This window comes from Strix uralensis, chromosome 1, assembly GCF_047716275.1.
Source record: "Strix uralensis isolate ZFMK-TIS-50842 chromosome 1, bStrUra1, whole genome shotgun sequence".
Lineage (NCBI taxonomy): Eukaryota > Metazoa > Chordata > Aves > Strigiformes > Strigidae > Strix > Strix uralensis.
In genome coordinates, this window is record NC_133972.1 from 35,520,229 (window position 1) to 35,538,108 (window position 17,880).

General features: G+C 40.9%; 2 protein-coding genes across 5 annotated transcripts in view; one reads left to right on the forward strand and one right to left on the reverse strand.

The window, feature by feature from the left end:
• Positions 1-7,139, forward strand: part of GSDME (gasdermin E) — a 28,178-nt gene extending 21,039 nt beyond the window's left edge. For all 3 annotated transcript variants that reach the window (XM_074862594.1, XM_074862573.1, XM_074862584.1), the window contains 5 exons: positions 32-220; positions 2,209-2,336; positions 2,453-2,639; positions 4,177-4,250; positions 5,068-7,139. In XM_074862594.1, coding sequence (XP_074718695.1) covers positions 32-220; positions 2,209-2,336; positions 2,453-2,639; positions 4,177-4,250; positions 5,068-5,310 — 821 coding nt within the window. In that variant the 3' untranslated portion in view covers positions 5,311-7,139. The remainder of the gene's footprint in view (positions 1-31; positions 221-2,208; positions 2,337-2,452; positions 2,640-4,176; positions 4,251-5,067) is intronic.
• A 1,925-nt stretch (positions 7,140-9,064) lies between these two features.
• The window catches only part of PALS2 (protein associated with LIN7 2, MAGUK p55 family member), a 64,403-nt gene continuing 55,587 nt past the window's right edge, over positions 9,065-17,880 (reverse strand). For both annotated transcript variants that reach the window (XM_074862609.1, XM_074862619.1), the window contains exon 12: positions 9,065-15,976. In XM_074862609.1, coding sequence (XP_074718710.1) covers positions 15,800-15,976 — 177 coding nt within the window. In that variant the 3' untranslated portion in view covers positions 9,065-15,799. The remainder of the gene's footprint in view (positions 15,977-17,880) is intronic.

A 17,880-nucleotide genomic window follows, 5' to 3' on the forward strand; every position in this document is an offset into this window, starting at 1 on the left:
TTTTTTTTTTAAATTGAATTTCTCATTACAGAATTCTGTCTGCTGGATGAACAGCAAGGAGGTTTTGAAAAAGAAAGCACAGAAGGCCCAACTTATCCCTACTCAGCACTATTCAGAGATACTTTGTTTCTCTATCAGCCAGATGCTGTTGATAATGAGACATACTCTGGGGCTAAAAACCTCATTCCCAGTGATGCTTCTTTAAGTGTATTGAAACAAGGTATTACCAGAAATGCTTTATACAATTACACTACAGTGAGTTAAGCAACATGATAGGAGGAAATAATCTGGTAGAATAGTATATTAGAAATTATGTTAGTTCATTTTAATAGCCCTTATCAGGAACTCTTAGGGGAATGCACTGAAAGAATAGAAAAATTTACTTCAGCAATAGGTATACGCAGGGGACTGTTCCCTAGGAACATCCTGAATCCCGTTGTCATAAATATGATCTTAGGAAATCAGGTTTTTATGCCAGTTCTGTTACATTCCAGATAAACTCCATAAGATTAGTGATGATTTATACTTTCATTCAGAAAGGGTCACTGAAAATATTTTTTCATGATTTGGAAAATACTGTCAGTAAAGCTTCTCTGTTAAAGTTTATTTTAAGTCTCAAAAATTAGAGACATCTCACCCGCCTTCAGTTAGCCTCATTATTTTCTGAGAAGCGTTACAGAAATCTTTGGTATCCACTAAGGCTGAAGAAAATAAAATGTGATTTAAATGGAAGTTTGCACATTGGTATAATGAACCAGGCACAACTTACTGTAGGGATGTGGAAGGAAGGGGCAGGATTGTCACCAGCAGAATAAAAAAGGGGAAAACAAATCAAGGTCTCAGAACATGCTTTACTTTTCCTCAGTTCTCGGTAGAGTTTTTACAGCTTGTTCTAACAATGAACATCACTTTTGTTATCTCTAAATTTCTCCCTTTGTGTTCATGGCTGTTCATTAGACTAACAGTGACCAAAATATGTATTTGTTGTCCTGAAATAAAGTCTGTCATTCTCTGGTGTAGACTTGTTTGAAAAGAATAACCATGTCTCCACGTGTATATAAAAACCACTTTATTTGTGAAAGAATGGTATGCCACTGTTTTGTTTTTTGTTTTAGCTTGACATACCTTTGTGCCTTTCCTGCTTAAAAGGCTTGGAGGCTTCTTTTAATTAATTAGGCTGAATTGTTTTGGAAAAAACTAAGAAAATTGTTTCTACTAAAGCAATTTAAAGTAGGTTTCCTCTTCTGTTATTTGTATAGACAGGCATATGATTGCATCAGGTACAAAACATATCTGCCTGTGGCTGAGCTTTTTTTTTTTTTTCCTTCCCCCCAGTGAATCAATTTTTAGATACAAAAGGCATGTTTAAAGAGAGCTTGTTTCTTGACCGGAGTGGCATGAAGGGAAGTTTCTTTTAAAGAAGGCTAATAATGCTTGCATGCCCGTATTTTTGGAGTGTGGAAAACCACGTTCCAACCTTCCAGTTGTCATTATTGACTTGAAAACTTATTTTCTTTTAGCAAAGTGGTAATTTGATGTCATAAAAGACTTTGGTTTTGTGTCGTAGTTGAATTGTGGAGAAAGAATTGCAGTGAACTCTCTTGTACTTCTGTTGTATCTATTGTAATGGATTCAATATTTCAACCAAGAAGAGATTTTTGTCCTGATATTCGTAATAAGTCTTTTTAGGTCAACAGTGAAGCGGTGTAATACTTTGATGCACTTGATGAAATATGAGTACAATAACAATTTAGCATCACAGTAGGAACTTTTAATTCTGTGTGTGGACTTATACCATTGACTGTAATTCCTATTAACCCACAGATTAAGAAGTAAGGTTATGAGCAGAACTCTCATTCTGCCTTATAAATCAACATTCTCTGGAGATGAATTTTCAAGTGAGAAACTTAATATATGGTTAGTTCAGTTAGTATTAAAATACTGACTTCTAAAGTATTAAAAATATTGAACACCAAATGTTGATCCTTGGTAGCTGTTCTTCTTTCTTATAGGTTTTATTGATGCTTCATTGGCTCATTAGGGAAATATAATCAGATGTGCTCCAGCCTTGCATTATAACTCGTGCTGATGGAAATTGGGATGTCAAGATAAATGAGCTTATAAAACACATAGCAAAGATGTTAACTGTTTTTACTGGTGTTTGTGTAGAAATACTTAGTTTTACTTTTTACTGCTTTCTTGGGAAAGATCTGTCACGGTTGAAGACTCAGTTCCAGCCGTTTGTGAAGCTGCCGGAATACAAGCAAAGAGCTTTATATAAAACCCTTTGTGAACTCTTGCTCCATGAAGAAATGGTAACTGCCCTGGAGGACGTGGTAAGATGAAGAAACTTTTGCTTGCTTCCTAAAAGTAATTTCAGGATAGAGCTAGCATTCTCTTTTGCTTGAGCATTTCTATTTTTGAGAAGTTTTATTTATTTTTTTGCTTCCAGTTAGATGATATCTGCACAGGAGACAAGCCAGATCTGAAGGAGTTAAAACCTGCACAACAACGAGACCTCCGTGACTTCTTGCAGCTCTTAGGGTGCAGTTTACAGAGTGAGCTGTTGTTGCAGAAATACCAGCCTCAGGATGAAAAACTCCTTTCAGCTGCTCACCTCCTCATCAGTGCTATCGCTGGTATGTTGTGAATGAAGAGAAGAGCCCTTTTTTTAAATTTTCCTTTTAGAAGCTCCCTCTGTGTTAAGGCATTTATGGCTCTTTTTGAGCAGTTGGTGAGCTGAGTGAACATAATTTGTTCTGTTCCTTTTTATGGGTTTCGTATACCATGCTTAGCATTCCTGGCTGTGAATTAAATTCAGCCCTCAATCACTGACAGATTTGGCTTGTAAAATACACATTCCCCCGAGATTGCTCAACTCTGCTTTCTGCTGAGTGTGGGCATTTCCAGTTTAGCAGCTAATTTCTGTTCTTAGTGGATACCAGAGTTCTTCCCCCCTGAATGCTGAGAATTACAAATTAGGTGTTGCCTTCAGTGTAACAGCATTTATTGTTGAGGTGCAAACTATATTTAGCAAAAATGAATTTAACATAGAGACACTGCAATTAGAGGGTTTTTTTGAAGCTGCTGGAAAAGGCGATTAAACATAAATGTCAATAAAATGCCATGCTTACAATCTAGTTGGCACCACAGTGTTAATTAAAAGCTACCTGCAAAGTCCAAGACAGACTCCTTCCTGGCTTTTTCTCCTCTCTCTTGTATATAAAGAATTTACTGACATTAAGATAACGAAGGGAAGTCCAGTGTGGTATTAGTTAGATGTGGCACTGTGCAACAGAATGTTGCTGTGCATCCATGTACGCACAGTACCCAGGTAGGAAAGCTTAACTCATTTGCAGAGACAGAAAAGAAATAGAAAACAGAAACCTGCTGATGTGGTAACACTTGTCAGATGCTATTAGCAGCAGAGTGCAGGTAATTGAGTGTTGCATTATCACCTGGCTTTGGACATAATGCCTGCTGCTAATGTCCAGGCGTAAATGTAGCTGGATCGAGAATCAAAAGCTGGTTTGTGCCTGTTGCTTCTGTGAGGAACTACAGCCTTGAGTTACAGAGTTGAAGGGCACCACAGGGATCATTTAGTTCATCTCGCTGCCCCAAGGCAGTCTCAGCTATGTCATTCCTCTCAAATTGTGTTTTTGCAGAAGTCAGCATCTCTCATAGATTTTGAGAGCGGACGTTCTTGTTTTTTTCAAGGCCTAAGCCATTCATCCAGCCTGCAGACTCGGAGTGAACACTGGAGAGATACTTGGGGAGGAGAAGAGAATGATGGGGAGGAAATTCCCTTTCCTATGAGCTGCCTTTTTTCAAGGTCGGGGACAGTCTGTGTGGGGCTACTGTGTGTGTACCTACTGCCTATCCCATTTTATTCTGCACTCTGGGAAGCAGGCAGGAAAGGGCTGGATCAGCCTTTTCCAAATGTCCAGCAGAGCACTTCTGACAACTGTCCTCAGGACTGAATTGCTTTGGTCTCCAGTGTCTATTTCACGAGGTGCTGTACCTGCAGGTGGGCTTCAAAAATGCAGCTCATCTGTCTTTGCTCAGCAGGAGAACCCCATAACAGAGCTCACTGTTAACAAAAGTCCCCGTTCCAGCAGCCAGCCTCGTGCAATGCTCACTGGAAACAATTTTTTCCTTTTAATGTTTCCTTCACAGAGCTGCCTGATTACACTCTTGTCCTGCTGCGTGCCTGCTGTGATCTTCAGGTTGTTGCAGCATTGTGTTGTTTGGTGAGTAATCAAAATGTGGCTGTGTAGCATGTGGGCCCCAGCAGCACTAATGACTGTGTTCTCTGCCTTACTGTGTTTCTCACCCAATAATAAAGATGTCAAGCTCCAGTGCAAATTTCAGCTTGTAGGCATTGCTTAGGCAAGGTCAGAGCCTGACAGTGGCAAACAATGCAGGTAATTTACTGCAGGCGGATCCCTAATGTCTAAAACATTTCTGTATTTGGGAGATTTCATGGGATATGAGCAAAAAAGATTCTAACTTAAACTCAAATTTTAATTTACTAATAGTCTCACTAGCCTGTTTTAAAGTCTCAGTAACCACCTGCCCTTGGGAAACAGAAATTTCACTTTGGCAGCAGCAGTGCTTGGGCCTTGGCAAATTCTGAAGTTCCAAAACTCTGAGGCCATTCATTGAGACTGCTGAAGGAATGGGGCAGGGGTTCTTTTAAGCTTTTTAAGCTCACTGACAAAAATAATAGTAACAACCTTTAAATATGTTGGAGGCAAGAGGGGTGCTACTGTTTGCTCAGAGTAAAAGTGAGAGTTAAGTGTGATCTGCAGCGAGAGAAGTTGGACTGGGGGAAAGGACGTGGTAGGAGAGATGTTTCTCCTTAAAGGGTGCCAGAGAGCTTTGGTTCTGGATGAGTCCATTGTACTTGTGAAGGCCAAGAGCAAAGGGAATCTTGCCCTTTTGCCATTGCCTTGTAAGCTTGCCAGTGGTTTTGTAAGAGGGAGCTGAGCTGTGCGATGGCAGGAACAGCACTGCTTGGAAAACCTTTTTAATGTCTCTGTCTTTTGCTCTCTCTCATGAATACAGCCCAACATTGCTTCGGCTGATGGCAGTGTGGCGCTGAGCAGTCCTTTGGTGGCTACTCTCACGGACAGAGGAAGATTTGATGTCGTGCAAAGGCTGTTTGCTTCATCAGGCATTAATTTGGAAATGACAGAGTCTTCTGTAAAAGCTGTAACTATGAAAGATCCTACATTCTTCCCACTTGTCCTTTATGTTGCACTGTATGGATTTTATGCTTTGGGTGGGAATGCACAGGAGCTTTGCTGAGTGCCCACTTACTGCTGTAGCCTCTTCTTTCTTCTGTAGCTCTGCAGCGTAGCGTTGGTGTGTCTGTGCTAGCAGTGGAGCCGCTCAGTTGAGCACTTAGGGCAGCCCAGCACGGGGTTCTAGGGGTCAGGGTGGGCTCGGTGTGCCTGGGGTGAGCACTCAGTGCTGCCGTTGGTGTGCTGCTGCTCTGCAGCTTCCCTAAGGTAGCTATGGATGTCTGCAGTGGAAAATACATAAATAAGGGATGAAGGGGAGGAATTAAAAAAGAAGCCTGGAACAGAAATTGAACATAGCTATTCTGGTAGTTGTCAGATCTGCAGGGCAGTAGAAGCCTGATTGCTTGCATTAATATGCGTGGGAGAAAACTGTAAAGTACAAAGTGCTTTTTGTAAGCAAGTGAACAAGCAGGCTGTGGAAAGCCGGGGCTCTGCAACGCAGTAAATGTTTTGCTCGTTTGAGACTTGATGTGCAGGATGCCTGTGCTCCGGAGCAAGTGGAATGGAGGGCTCTCAAAGAGGTACTTGATTAGGTTTTCATTTATTAAGTGTAGTTTGGCTTTACGGATGTGAACTGCACGCTGCAGGAAATAAAAAAAACCTCTTCTTCAAGCACTAAGACCACCTTAAGGGTTTATGCCTCTGTACAGCATTTCTGTTTTCTACTGAGTTTTTATTCACCTTAGCAAGTTCCAGCTGTTTAAATTGCATTCTGAATTTTCTCTTTGAGGTACAGTGATGCCTCTTGATATGTGCACATGAAATGTCCCTGCTGCACTCCACAAAAATGATCATTTTACCCGTATGACGTTTCAGGTGCAGATGTTTTGCTTGTTTCTTTGACTAACAGCAAAGTGTTAGTAAAGCACTTCATGCTTTGAACTATTTTGCCTTTTTTTCCATTATAATTTTTTGTAATCATGTGGATGGAACAGAAATGCAGCAAAGATCACTGTAAATATGGGCTTGGGCAGATGATGTTCCAGTTAAGCAGAATATGGGTGTTTTCAGATAAGGCTGTGAGATGGCTGATAGACAAACAAGCAGGCACCTGTGTGTGTGTCTGTGCAGGGAGTGATCAGTAACCAGGCCCTGCAGCTTAACTAGTGGATAGGAGTCCTGGCGTCAGTTTTCTGCTCTATTCCCACATGGTCTGGAGCAGATGATTGTCAGAGAGCTCTTTAAAACCTCCTGTCAGTTAAGCTTTCCCTGAGGAAGTGGACTTTGCAAAGAAGCGCCGTGGTCCCTTTCCGTGCCCTGAGAGCGCAGGGTAGCCTTGCATGCCGAGCCGTTGGCGTTTCTGTGTCTCATCTGTCAAGTGAAGCTGATGGTGTTGCCTGAGCCTTGCCCTGGTGTGTGTGGGAACGTCCTTTTGGAGGATGGAAGCGTGTTACTCTGCTTCTGGGAGTGACGTGTGTTTGTAAATGGGAAAGTTGTCTTTTGCCAATCACTACTCAAAAGTTGCCTCTGTAACTAATTTATCCAAAACTTCTATTAAATGTTATGTCAAAACAACAGAACAACTTCTAACCTCATGCATGTAACTTCCATTGTTGTTCTTTTGGGGATTCCAGTCCAGTCCTTGGCCCTGGAAGGCGGGGTGCACACAGATGGCAGGTGGCTGTGGGCAGCCCCGCAGTGCCGCTCTCCCTCTGCTCTGCTCTTCCTTGCAGAGTGTTGGCGTAGCCCTCATGTGCGCTGTATTGCGTAACAGCTTTCAGGGTGTGCGTGCTGCATCATGTATGTCGGAGAGGGGATTTGTTTAAAGAGGGGAAAAAGCCAAACCCAAATGCTAGGTGTTCTATAGAAACATCATTAAAGGAAGAAAAAGGTTTTGTTTGTTTCCTGCTGTTTTGCTTCCAGATGTAGATTAGTCTTCTGCTTCAGCTAAATCCACTGGACAGGTTCAAGCTGAGGAGTGTAAAGGCTGCTGACAAAGCCAAGGTGAGGGCAGCTGCGGGGCTGGCAGTGTTTATGGTACTGGGGAGCCGTGGCAGCTCCACAACGCCACCGGTGGTAACTAGAGCTCTGTTACAGAGTCCTGCTGCTTGTCAGACAGATGGGAGCTCCAGGAAATGTCGCGTGAGGCACCAGCACTGCGGGCTGTGTTTGTGTGCGATACCCACCTCCTGCGCAGGCCTAGCACCCGCCTCCCCCCCTGGGAAGGGGGCAGCCGCCCAGAAAGGAGGGTTGTGGGAGCAGCAGCACCAGGGCTTCTGCTCCGGGGGGACAGAGCCAGGAGTCGGGGCAGCCTTGGACTCGCACAATGTGAGAGACGCTTGGGCAAACAGCGGCGAGCCCCGGGCCCCCCAGCATCCTGCTGCTTCCCGCTCGTCACGGCGGCCGCTGGGTCTCTTGGCTCCTTGCTTCACCTGCTGCCGTACTTCGAGGACTAATCAGGGTTGTCTGCAGAAGTCAGTGGTTGCCCTTCAGTCTTGGCTTTGTCCTTTTACATGCTCTTTGTGGAGGAGTTTCCCAGCTTTCCCCCCTTTGGCAGCACTTCTGTGACCACAGAAGCACCTCCAGACTCACAGACAGCCCACAGTGGCTGTTTTGGAAGTGAGTGAGCAGCACCACTGGGGGAAAAAAAGAAACACTAAGGCAGGTTATATGTATGTTCATCATGTTCTCTCCAGTTCCTTCTTCCACGCTCTTGAAAGCAGGATCCTTAGTCACATTAATACTAAAAATAGCTGAGTGGGATATGAAGATCCAAGGGAACAGCAGAAGCAGCGTATCTCTCTCGAAGTAACTCTTGTCAGCCCTTCCCTAAGCTGAATGAGAACAGCCTCCGCAGGGACCCAGCCTGAGCTGCACTGATCCAAATTAATTCAGAATCCCCTTTAGAAGAGCTGGATGTGCACCCACTACATCTTAGATGAAACACGATTTCTTGTGACAGGCTGGCCACGTACAGAAAATGCTTTTTCAAGGTTAGATGGGGCCTTCCCTAGAAAGCAGAGGTGGTAAAAGGGCTGTAGGGTCCTTCAGAGAAGGTTGGAGCTCGTCTCCTAAAAGGTTTGATTTTGCACCCTGATTTCCCTCCCAAAAATGCTGCTTCCCTTTGCTAAGCTGCTGCCTTCTGCAGGAGGAAGAGGGAAGAAACCACACCTTTGCAACAGCACGGGGCCAGGACCGGGGAAGATGAGGTCAGCAGCCTCTTCTCATGCATGTGGGATCTCCAGGGACCAGCAGGCTTGGCCTTGCTCCCAGTAGCCAACACTGGCCTCGTACAAGTGGCCATCCCGAGGCCTTGGGGCTTTTGTGCACCGGCTGGTTACAGTCGGGCCTGGGAGGAGGACTGCCCTAATGCTGCAGTGCTCCAAAAATAAGGAGCCCAAATGCAGCAACACTGACATTTAGAGGATGGCTGAGGAGGCCCCGAGGGCTCTATATGTTGAAGGGAGATTCAGCACATTCGGGAACACCGAGCTCACCAAGACCAACTGCAGAGTTGCTTTTCTGAACATAGAGCACTACGTGAGACCCACACACGCTGCACAAGCAGCACGTGAGCGCTGTGATGCCTAAAAAGAACCCAAAGCAGCGCAAGAGCACAAAGCTCAGTCTGTGCAGATGGATTGATTGGTGTCGGATTTGGTACCAGCCCCGTTAGTGTGCTAGTGGGAAAGAGTGTGTAAATGTGGAGCCAGCTTTCAGCAGTAAAGGATGAGGTAGAGGTAAAAGGCAGATTGCTTCCCAAGAGCTTATTTGGCTAAAACTCAAAGTATGACAAAAAAAACCAGAAAAAAGCTTAATTACATTTTTTCAATATTAAATCTTTATTATATACAAAAATATTTTGTTGGGAATTAAGAGAATTTCACAATTTGTACATTAACATTTTTATGTTTGGCTGTGATTATTGTGAAAATATTAGCTGTGAAAAAGACGGGGGAGGTTAGAAAACAAGTCACAATTTAAAAATGTCCTATGTATTAGCTGACTTTATGAAGTCAGAATGCTAACAAGTCCCATCTCCTAGGCCTGCTCTACAGTATTGTATTCAAACAACAATTAGGTACTAAATCATCTTCAGGTTTTACATTAGAAAGTTAAGCTAATAGTTAAGATTTTTTTTTTTTGTAGGATGTTTTCAGCTAAAGAAAGTATTTTTTTACAGGAGAGCAGTTTTAAAAAGTTTTACAAATGTCAAATCCAGTTTAATTTAATATGCTGTAGAAGAAAAAACAACAAACAAAACAACAAAAAATCACGAGAGCTTCCAACAGGCAAAAACAATTGTAAGAAGAAGCAAGGTAAGGAAATGCACAGTGACAGACTTCTAATATACATTTAAATCCAAACACTTAACCAAGATTTTACAGTTCTTAGCCCAGTTTGGGGTGGGAGAGCAGCAAACTTTTTTGTATTTTAAAACCTAAGGAAGTGATCCCCCTTCTTACACAGGCAACATATGATGAGGGAGGGGAAGGAATGCTCAACATGCATTTTCAAAGGGGGGAAAAATACATTTCAACAGTTATCTTCATACAGAATTGTGTACAAGCCCTAAACAAACAAAAATCAGTCAAAAAATATTTTTTTGCAGCCATCAGTTTTGCTGCCACCCCCAGATCTGTACAAAGCAGTGCCACTCATTTTCTTCCACACGATGTGTCATGTAAGAGATAAGTAACAGAGAAGTTACTTGGGTGTTTGGAAAAGGTTTTACTGTATTCTAGGTGAACGTTGGCTACTTCAGGAGTGATCCTTGGATCAGCTGTGAGGACAGCCCAACAGGCATGGACCAGCGTTAGCGTGGAGCCAGTGACATTAAAAAGAAAAGGATAAATGGGAGAAAATGTTTCCAGGGCTACTTTTAACTATGTTAGCCTGGCAGGTTGGTCAGTCAGTATTCCACATCCAGCCCCTGCCTCAGCAGCAAAAGGAACTCCATACCAATTAGCAGGAGAAAGGGTTAAAAATACTGAAAAAAAAATTCATTTACTTCAAGTGTAATTTATTCTCTAAAATATAAATACTGCAGAGACCTTGCTGAACAAAAAAAAAATCTGTTTGGAGGTGAAACTGCTTCACAGCCTTCACCAGGCTGGAGTTTTTAAGCCTGCACAGGTAAATTCCAGCAGCAGTACCTGCACAGGAGCTGAGAATTCAGCAGTTTAAAATGTAACAGTTTGTAGAACAGCATCTCACCATGGAGGATTCAGGTAAATAATTACCAGATACTGTCTGAATTACTTGCGGTACTTAGCCTTAAGTTTTATTTGCACACTTTTAATACTTTTAGAAGCCAAAGCCGCCTCTGAAAATTGGTTATTTTACAAGTATTTTCACTCTATTTTTTATTATTTTTTTTTTTAGTATCTCTCTTGGAACTAAAACCAGTAAGTTATACCAGTCTTAAATATGGATGAATTATATTGACCACTATTTCCTCTACAAGACAAGTTGAGAATTCCAGACAATTCCCATCAGTAAGCCTGTTAAACATACATGAAAACCAAGAAGGGTAGGCCAAAAAAAGAAACCCAGAAAAAAAAAAAAAGAAAGGGCCAGGACTTCACCACCTTCAGCAATGACAGCCCCTCCCCTCCCCGAGAGAGCAACTGAAAGTAGCTTTAACTACAACAATCCTTTTTATGTCGGGATTGACAGCTGGAGGGGTAGTTAAGGCAAGAGGCCCAGCTGGCTACTACATTATCCAGTAATCACTACCTAGACATCACTACACTGATCTCACCACTTTTGCTAAAGGAGTTTGGCAATAACAATACGGTACTTTAACTCTTCAGAATGTGGGTGAGGCAGAGACCCCGCGCAAAGCCAACGGTCCGTATACATTTGGATGACAGACCCACCACAGGTCCACCTGTAGTTTGTCCTAAAGCTGTACCTACAGGCACAAAGAGTGACGGGAAGCTACTGCAGTAGGCACTAGAGATGGCTTGAGAAACAGCATCTGCCTCTGAGTTCAGTCTGAATGAAGCTGCAAGACAGAGGGAGCCCAGAGAGAAACCAAGGAATGGGTAAAGGAAGGTTGGATTTGTTTATGTTCACAGTAATAGCTCATGTGTAGAGACAGGTAATAACCCACATCTGATTTCTGGAGTGCTGCTCTACTTGATGGCTCTGCACTGGGCCTTACACATAGCAGAGAGGCAGGCTTGGCTCCAAACAGTACCTAGCCAGGAATTCTCTGGGTTTCAAAGAGAAAAGTTTCCTACTTGTTATCTGAATGCCCTTCTTGAAAACAAAACAAAACAAAACCCAGATGACTTCCTGAACACTGAGCTGCAGGCAATTTGTACAGCAAGTCATTTAGGTATGATTTTAGAAGATGCAATGAGTTAGAATTGTACAGAGGACTGGGAAAAGTGTGTCACATTTTGAGCCTATGCGAGATGTGACAGTTTATATAAACATGAATTCAAAAGCAATGAGCTGATCTGCCCTCCTGCTCCACAAAGCTTTGGTATGACTGAGCACGCAGAGCTGCACCGATCCGGGAACACGGCCCAAGTTAAGGATACTGCACTGGGTAGAAATCTGATTTCCCTTGCCTACGTCGGTCTGTGATTCTGCTCCAATTTTACCTTGCTTTTATTTTTGCAGAACATTTTGAAAGACCCTTATAAATGTATGCAAGATGACATATCCCATTATAATTATCTGCTAAACTTTAATTGACTGCATCTTGTCACATGATGTAGATCCTAAAGCAGACCTGCTAGTGTAACACAGAGACAGGAAAGTAATCACTTGGGTACATGTGCACCAAAGTATTTACATTAAAGTTGGGATTGGTGCACACTTAAGGGAATTTTTGGTGCATTTAAGGAAATAACTTACAGGTCTTGGCGTATTGACTGTACTTTTATGTGTAGCTTTTCATTCACAGGGCAACTACATTGTTTCTTCTAGAAGTCTCTATATGTACAGAATTTTACAGCACCTCATGCACTGTCCAAAACAGATAGAAATTACAGATAAATATAGAATTTTTAGATTGAAATATATGTATATTTAGAAAAATATACATTAGTAAACACAATAAACCAGGTAGAGAAGTGTACCAGTTCTAAAGTCTCACATGCAGGTACATTTCTGGATTAAGTCAGGGTAGCTTAGTAATGTGATAGCAGACATGAGCGTTTTTTGTTTTACCATCCACATACACACATATACACAGACAACTATTTGATAATTTACTTTTCTAAACTACTTAAATATTTATCTTGTGATAGATACACCACATATCTTAAACATTTAGCAGCATCTTCACCTTGCTCAGACACACCTATTGTTATCATTAACAGTCAATGAAAAAAGTTTTCCTGTTAGTATCTGGAAAATGAATGTTTAGTACAGAATGAGATGCATGAAATCCTAGTTATTGTAACTAACTCCTCAAAAATATTTCAAACAGCTGTTGTATGAAATACTTTCACTTGCTCAAAACTAGCCTTTCATAGTGTCTTTCTCCCCTAATTGCACAAGGCCTCTAACATCTGATCTAGCGTACCCTGACAGGTAGCAACTATCACCACTGTGAGTATGACTGCAATGGCACCATCACTCTAAGAACCTCCAAGAATGCTCTTTTTTAAAAAACAGTAACTGTCATTCTAGTCATCCTACCAGGCAGTGACAGAAGCAGATTGTCCGATGAAAACCTGATTTAGCTAAAAAACAAAACAAAACCCACCACCACAAAACCAAACCAACCCCTCTCCCCTCCCAACATTTACAGACCCGCCAATCTGAACTCTCAATTTTCAAGATTTAATGAACAGATACAAGGAGGGTGGCGTTTGGATTTTTTTTCCCCTTGCAACCTGCATGTAGACATCCAATTAAAACCTACAGACACTTTGATACGATCTTTGCGTGCAACCTAAGGAAGCTATCGTCTCTTATTGCTTCAGAATTGTACTTCTCATCAGCATCTACATTCATACCACCAAATGGTCAGCCACCGAGCCCCACTGTGCTCATGGCTTGATGGAAAACCCCTGTGTGAGCCTCCAGCAAAAGCGCAAGCTTTAGGCTTTAGCAAGTACATGGCTGTTTGGGGATTGCTAACTAGGGAGGCTCTTTTGACAGTATTCTCCCTTGGGATGGAAAAAGAAGGAGCAGAGAGGTTTTCCTGACTGAACCTTGGTGCCCATGTTTCATGTGTTTCATTTGGTTAAGTAAATTTATGGAAAAAAAAGATGAAAAGTGATATTTACAATATAAAGTACTATGGTGTGGAAACTGAAGAATCTTCTCATTCCATCCATTAGGGAAGAGTGAGCTCAGCCCACTTTTGGCATCACAAATAGAGGATTTTCTAACTCATAATGAAAAGGCATCGTGTCTGTCCAGATAGCACATCTTATTTACAGCATACGTAGGTCTCCTATTACACAGTATACAAACACATTTTAGTCAGGTTCAGCATATAGTGCCAACAGCAAATCATTAAAATAGTCAAGCCAAGCCACGGCTCTGCTGCTATCATTGCTGCTACATACAACACTCGATCCATTTCTCAAAGCAGCCTCTGAGCGATAGGATCACAGAACATGTCTCCTGGGAAAGGAAAATAAAAGTCTCATGCTGGTGCCACATTTAAAAGCTCTGCCAAACTTAAACAAAACCAGAGAAAACACATCCTGAGAAGTGTAACAATAAAACAAAGTAGTGGTACAGATTTTCCGTAGAGAATTTGAGATTCCCTCTACAAGTCTGAAATCTCAGTATTAAGAGCCACAAAGGTTACCTGTGCTATACACAGTTTTGACTAACATTTTCCACATACACTGGGATCTCAAGCCCCCCCTGCCCCTTTTGCCCCACGACAACCAACTTTATAGGCTTTGTAAAAAACTGTAGTATACGGGTGTTTTGAGATTTTTTTGAGACTTACACTTTTCCTATACTGCATCAACTCCATTTTTCTTTCCTAGCGCACATAAAAGTCTTTAAGAGCCCCAGGAAGCAATACTGATTTACAGTGTCTAAGCCTCTTTTCCTTCAGAAATAGTTCTGAGGAAGTTGCCTTTGATAGCATTCTGTGTCACACTTTGGTGTTGAAAAACAATTCAGAAGCCAGGTGCCTGTCACCAGACAGAAGAGAAATTAAACAAACAGATGACTTCAGTTTAGACACCTAACCTGATAAGTGATGGTGAATGTTACTATATACAACAGCTGACACTATAATATATGGTCACAAAAAGAGTTAGTCTTAGCCACAAGCTGTATTTTCACTTTGTTCTTGTTAAGCAGAAATTTACATCAGCATAAATTTTGATCGATGAACTTGAACCTAACAGGAATTGTAACAATGAGCCTACTAAGGGGAGAGCTGTCACTAAACAAAAGGAAGAATGTTATAAAACAAAAAGGTATAAACAACATTGCTTTTTAGCAGTAAGCTTCCAATTCACACGCTATCTAATGAAAAATGCAATTAAAAACAATGGAACAAAAAGCACAGAAATTCCATTACATCACACTCATAAAAATACAGCAGTTGATCACGCACAAATATTCAAAAAGATAATATAGAACCCAGCTAGATATCACAGGAAATTAAGCCACAGATCACTGTACAAATATTAAACAGTGTCCTAAGAAAATAAAATGCCTTTTTTTTTTTTTTTTTAGAGCAGTGTGTTTTCACAAGTGTGAATAAATAGTCCTAAACGTTAAGCGTCACTCTACAAGGCTCCACACTATTAGGTTCTCTCTCGGGCTACTTCACCATTATTCAGACTGCACTGAATTACCTTGCGTACAAGCTTTCTAACGTCAGTACTTCAACCGTAGTAAGGCTGGCTCCCAAGGACAGCCTAATAAGCAGCCAGCAAGGTATTGCTTTACATTATTTTAAGAGACACATATAAGGGAACCTACACAACAGTTGTCTAAAATCAAGAGACATCAAGAATTTGTGAAACATCAAGAATGCACCAACATTAAGCTGAAAGAAGCTGGAGCAATGGAGCTGTGTGTTGGTTGCTGCTTTTAATATTTAAAATTCTGCTCCCATGAAATTATTATTAAGGAAGAAAAAAACCCCAAAGAAATTAGTGTTCTTTCCTAATAAGAGCTATAGACTTTTGACCAGTTAAACACTGACGTTAACAAGTTTTACAAAAATTGTTTCAAGTATCCTTTTTTTAATCACAGTGAAAATGTAAGACCAAGATGCAAATGTTGAAGTGAATGACTGAAAGTTCCTTAGATGAAAAAGGCAAAGGTACTAAATCAAAACATATAAAAATGCTTAAACGCATTTCCTTCATGTGATATGAATAGAAAGGTTATCTGTAAAAAGTTAGAAAAATTAAAATAAATTACATATTTAAGTACACTTTCCCTTCAACATTTTTATAAAAATTCAGAATAGCGTACTTTTGAATATACACAGAGTAAAAATGCACAGGTGCCATAGGTTACCGTCGGTATCTACACAACGTCACATTAGCGTATTTGCTTCAGTTGATTTTATTTGTTACTTAAGCTCCTCTTGAGAAATCTCAATATACCCAGCTAATCGGGACCCACTGTGGTTCCAGCCTCAGTCTCTCGATAGCTGTCTGCAGCTTCTCAAAGGCTTTGTCCAGGTTGTCATTTACAATGGTCAGATCAAAGTAGTGGTTGTACGCTCTCTGGATCCGTGCACTTTCATCCACTGTTTTTTTCAAATCGGTGTCCTGTTGAAGAGGTTTTAAAGATTACTAAGAACATAAGACTTGGCAAATCCTTATAAATACAGAAGTATCCCTTCGTTACATACTGCAACTGACTATTTAAAGCTATTAATCCTGAATATATTTAAGAAATAATGAAGGTCTTCATTTATAGCAAATCCACACAGAACTTATGCTAAAATGCACTGGAAGGGCTGAAAAAGTTACGAGCTGGCCAATAATGTTAAAGATGGCAACCAAATGTTTGCAAATCTCGCAATTTTTAAGTCAACGGAAGCACATAAACTTGGGCTGGTATGCACAAGGGGCAGGTTCATCGTTTTGTATGTGCAACTGACGATCCAATCAGAATAAATATATTTATGCCCTTTTTTATTTCCACAGAAAGCAGCAAAAATCCAAGAATTTAAATCAGTATGAAATGAAAGACAGTGAAAGATACATTTCTAGTAGAATAAAGGTCTAGAATACCTCACTGCTTTTAGAGGCTACATTTATTTAAGCCTTGCTCACCTGACATCAGTTCCTCATTTGTAAACTACTGCTGTAATATTTTAGGTTCTGGTATGAGCTGCAAAATATCCAGGAAATGTATATTCCTACATTATGAAGCTTTCATTAAGTGCTGCCACTGAGCGTTTTTTTATGTTTCATTAGTCCTACATTCTTAGAAAATTCCTCTCCACTTTTGCACAAAAGCAATTTTTTTTCTAAGCAGTTATGAGATTTGTCCCCTTGACAATATTTATTTTAATATTTTCAAGTCCTCACACAGTTGTAAATACAAAAGCTGAAATGAAAAAGTAAGTTTGTGAATAGCCTTTCCTTCACGTTAAATGAAGGAAATGAGCAAATGCATCACAAAAGCCAGAATTTTTGCAACGGAATGGTTTTGGATGCTAGAAATAATGTATACAGAGCCACTAGCAAGCAGAACGTAATACTTTAAATGACATTTGTTTTTCATTTGTTCAGGAAGTACAAGAATATGAAATAGGAAATCATACTCTTTATATACATGTGTACAGATATGATTTAGAATCTGTAAAGATACATAAACGTATATTTAAAATATAACTATTCTCTTTATTATTCATAAGGACAAGTAAAACAAAGACAAGGATGGCCCTTAAGGGAACCAAATATTAGGAAGTGAAGGGAATTATTTTTATACTTGTCTAGACAGTTTTAACCTCGCCTTCTTGTATGTGTATCACAAAATTCAGGGTTCATTTGGGGCAGGGAGGAGGAAAGGCAGAGCACCCGTGGAGATACCAGAATCTATAATAAACAGAATCCATGACTAGGACTGGACAGTCTCCCATGTGGTGAAGAGAATGGAATCTCACAGGTTTGAAAAGAAAAAGAAAAAAAGAAGACTAAAAATCCCATATTAATTTAGTAGGAATTAACCCACCCCCCATTTTATTGCTTCGAATGCCCTGTCAGCATTATCCAAGATATTGCTACTATCTAAGGTGCAGCACTATTGTAGTGAGTTGTCAGCAAACCATGGCTCTTCTCAGAGGGGAAGTTGTACCACTGAACATAGAGGAGAGTTAACTGCTCAATCTGGCTTCTTTTGCTTTGGTCCTGCAGCTGGGAAAGTTCATGCCCATACAGAATAGTTCTAATTTGCTGCGCTGGAGGAAGCATGTCTCATTTCCCTCTGCTACACACTGTGTCTTAGAAAAGGAGAGAAGATTTAATGAATAAAATGTGTCACTTCACTTTACATGACAACTCCAAGGAACTGAAGGGGAAGAGAAGCTATTCAATACTTCTTATTCTGGCAGCTCCCAGCCACCCTCAGTGCAGCACATGCTGCTGCAGCTGTGGAAACAAGGCCTAGTTGCATTCTGTTGTTGGCTGGTTTTTCAGTTTTGGGGTTTTTTTTAAACACAGGC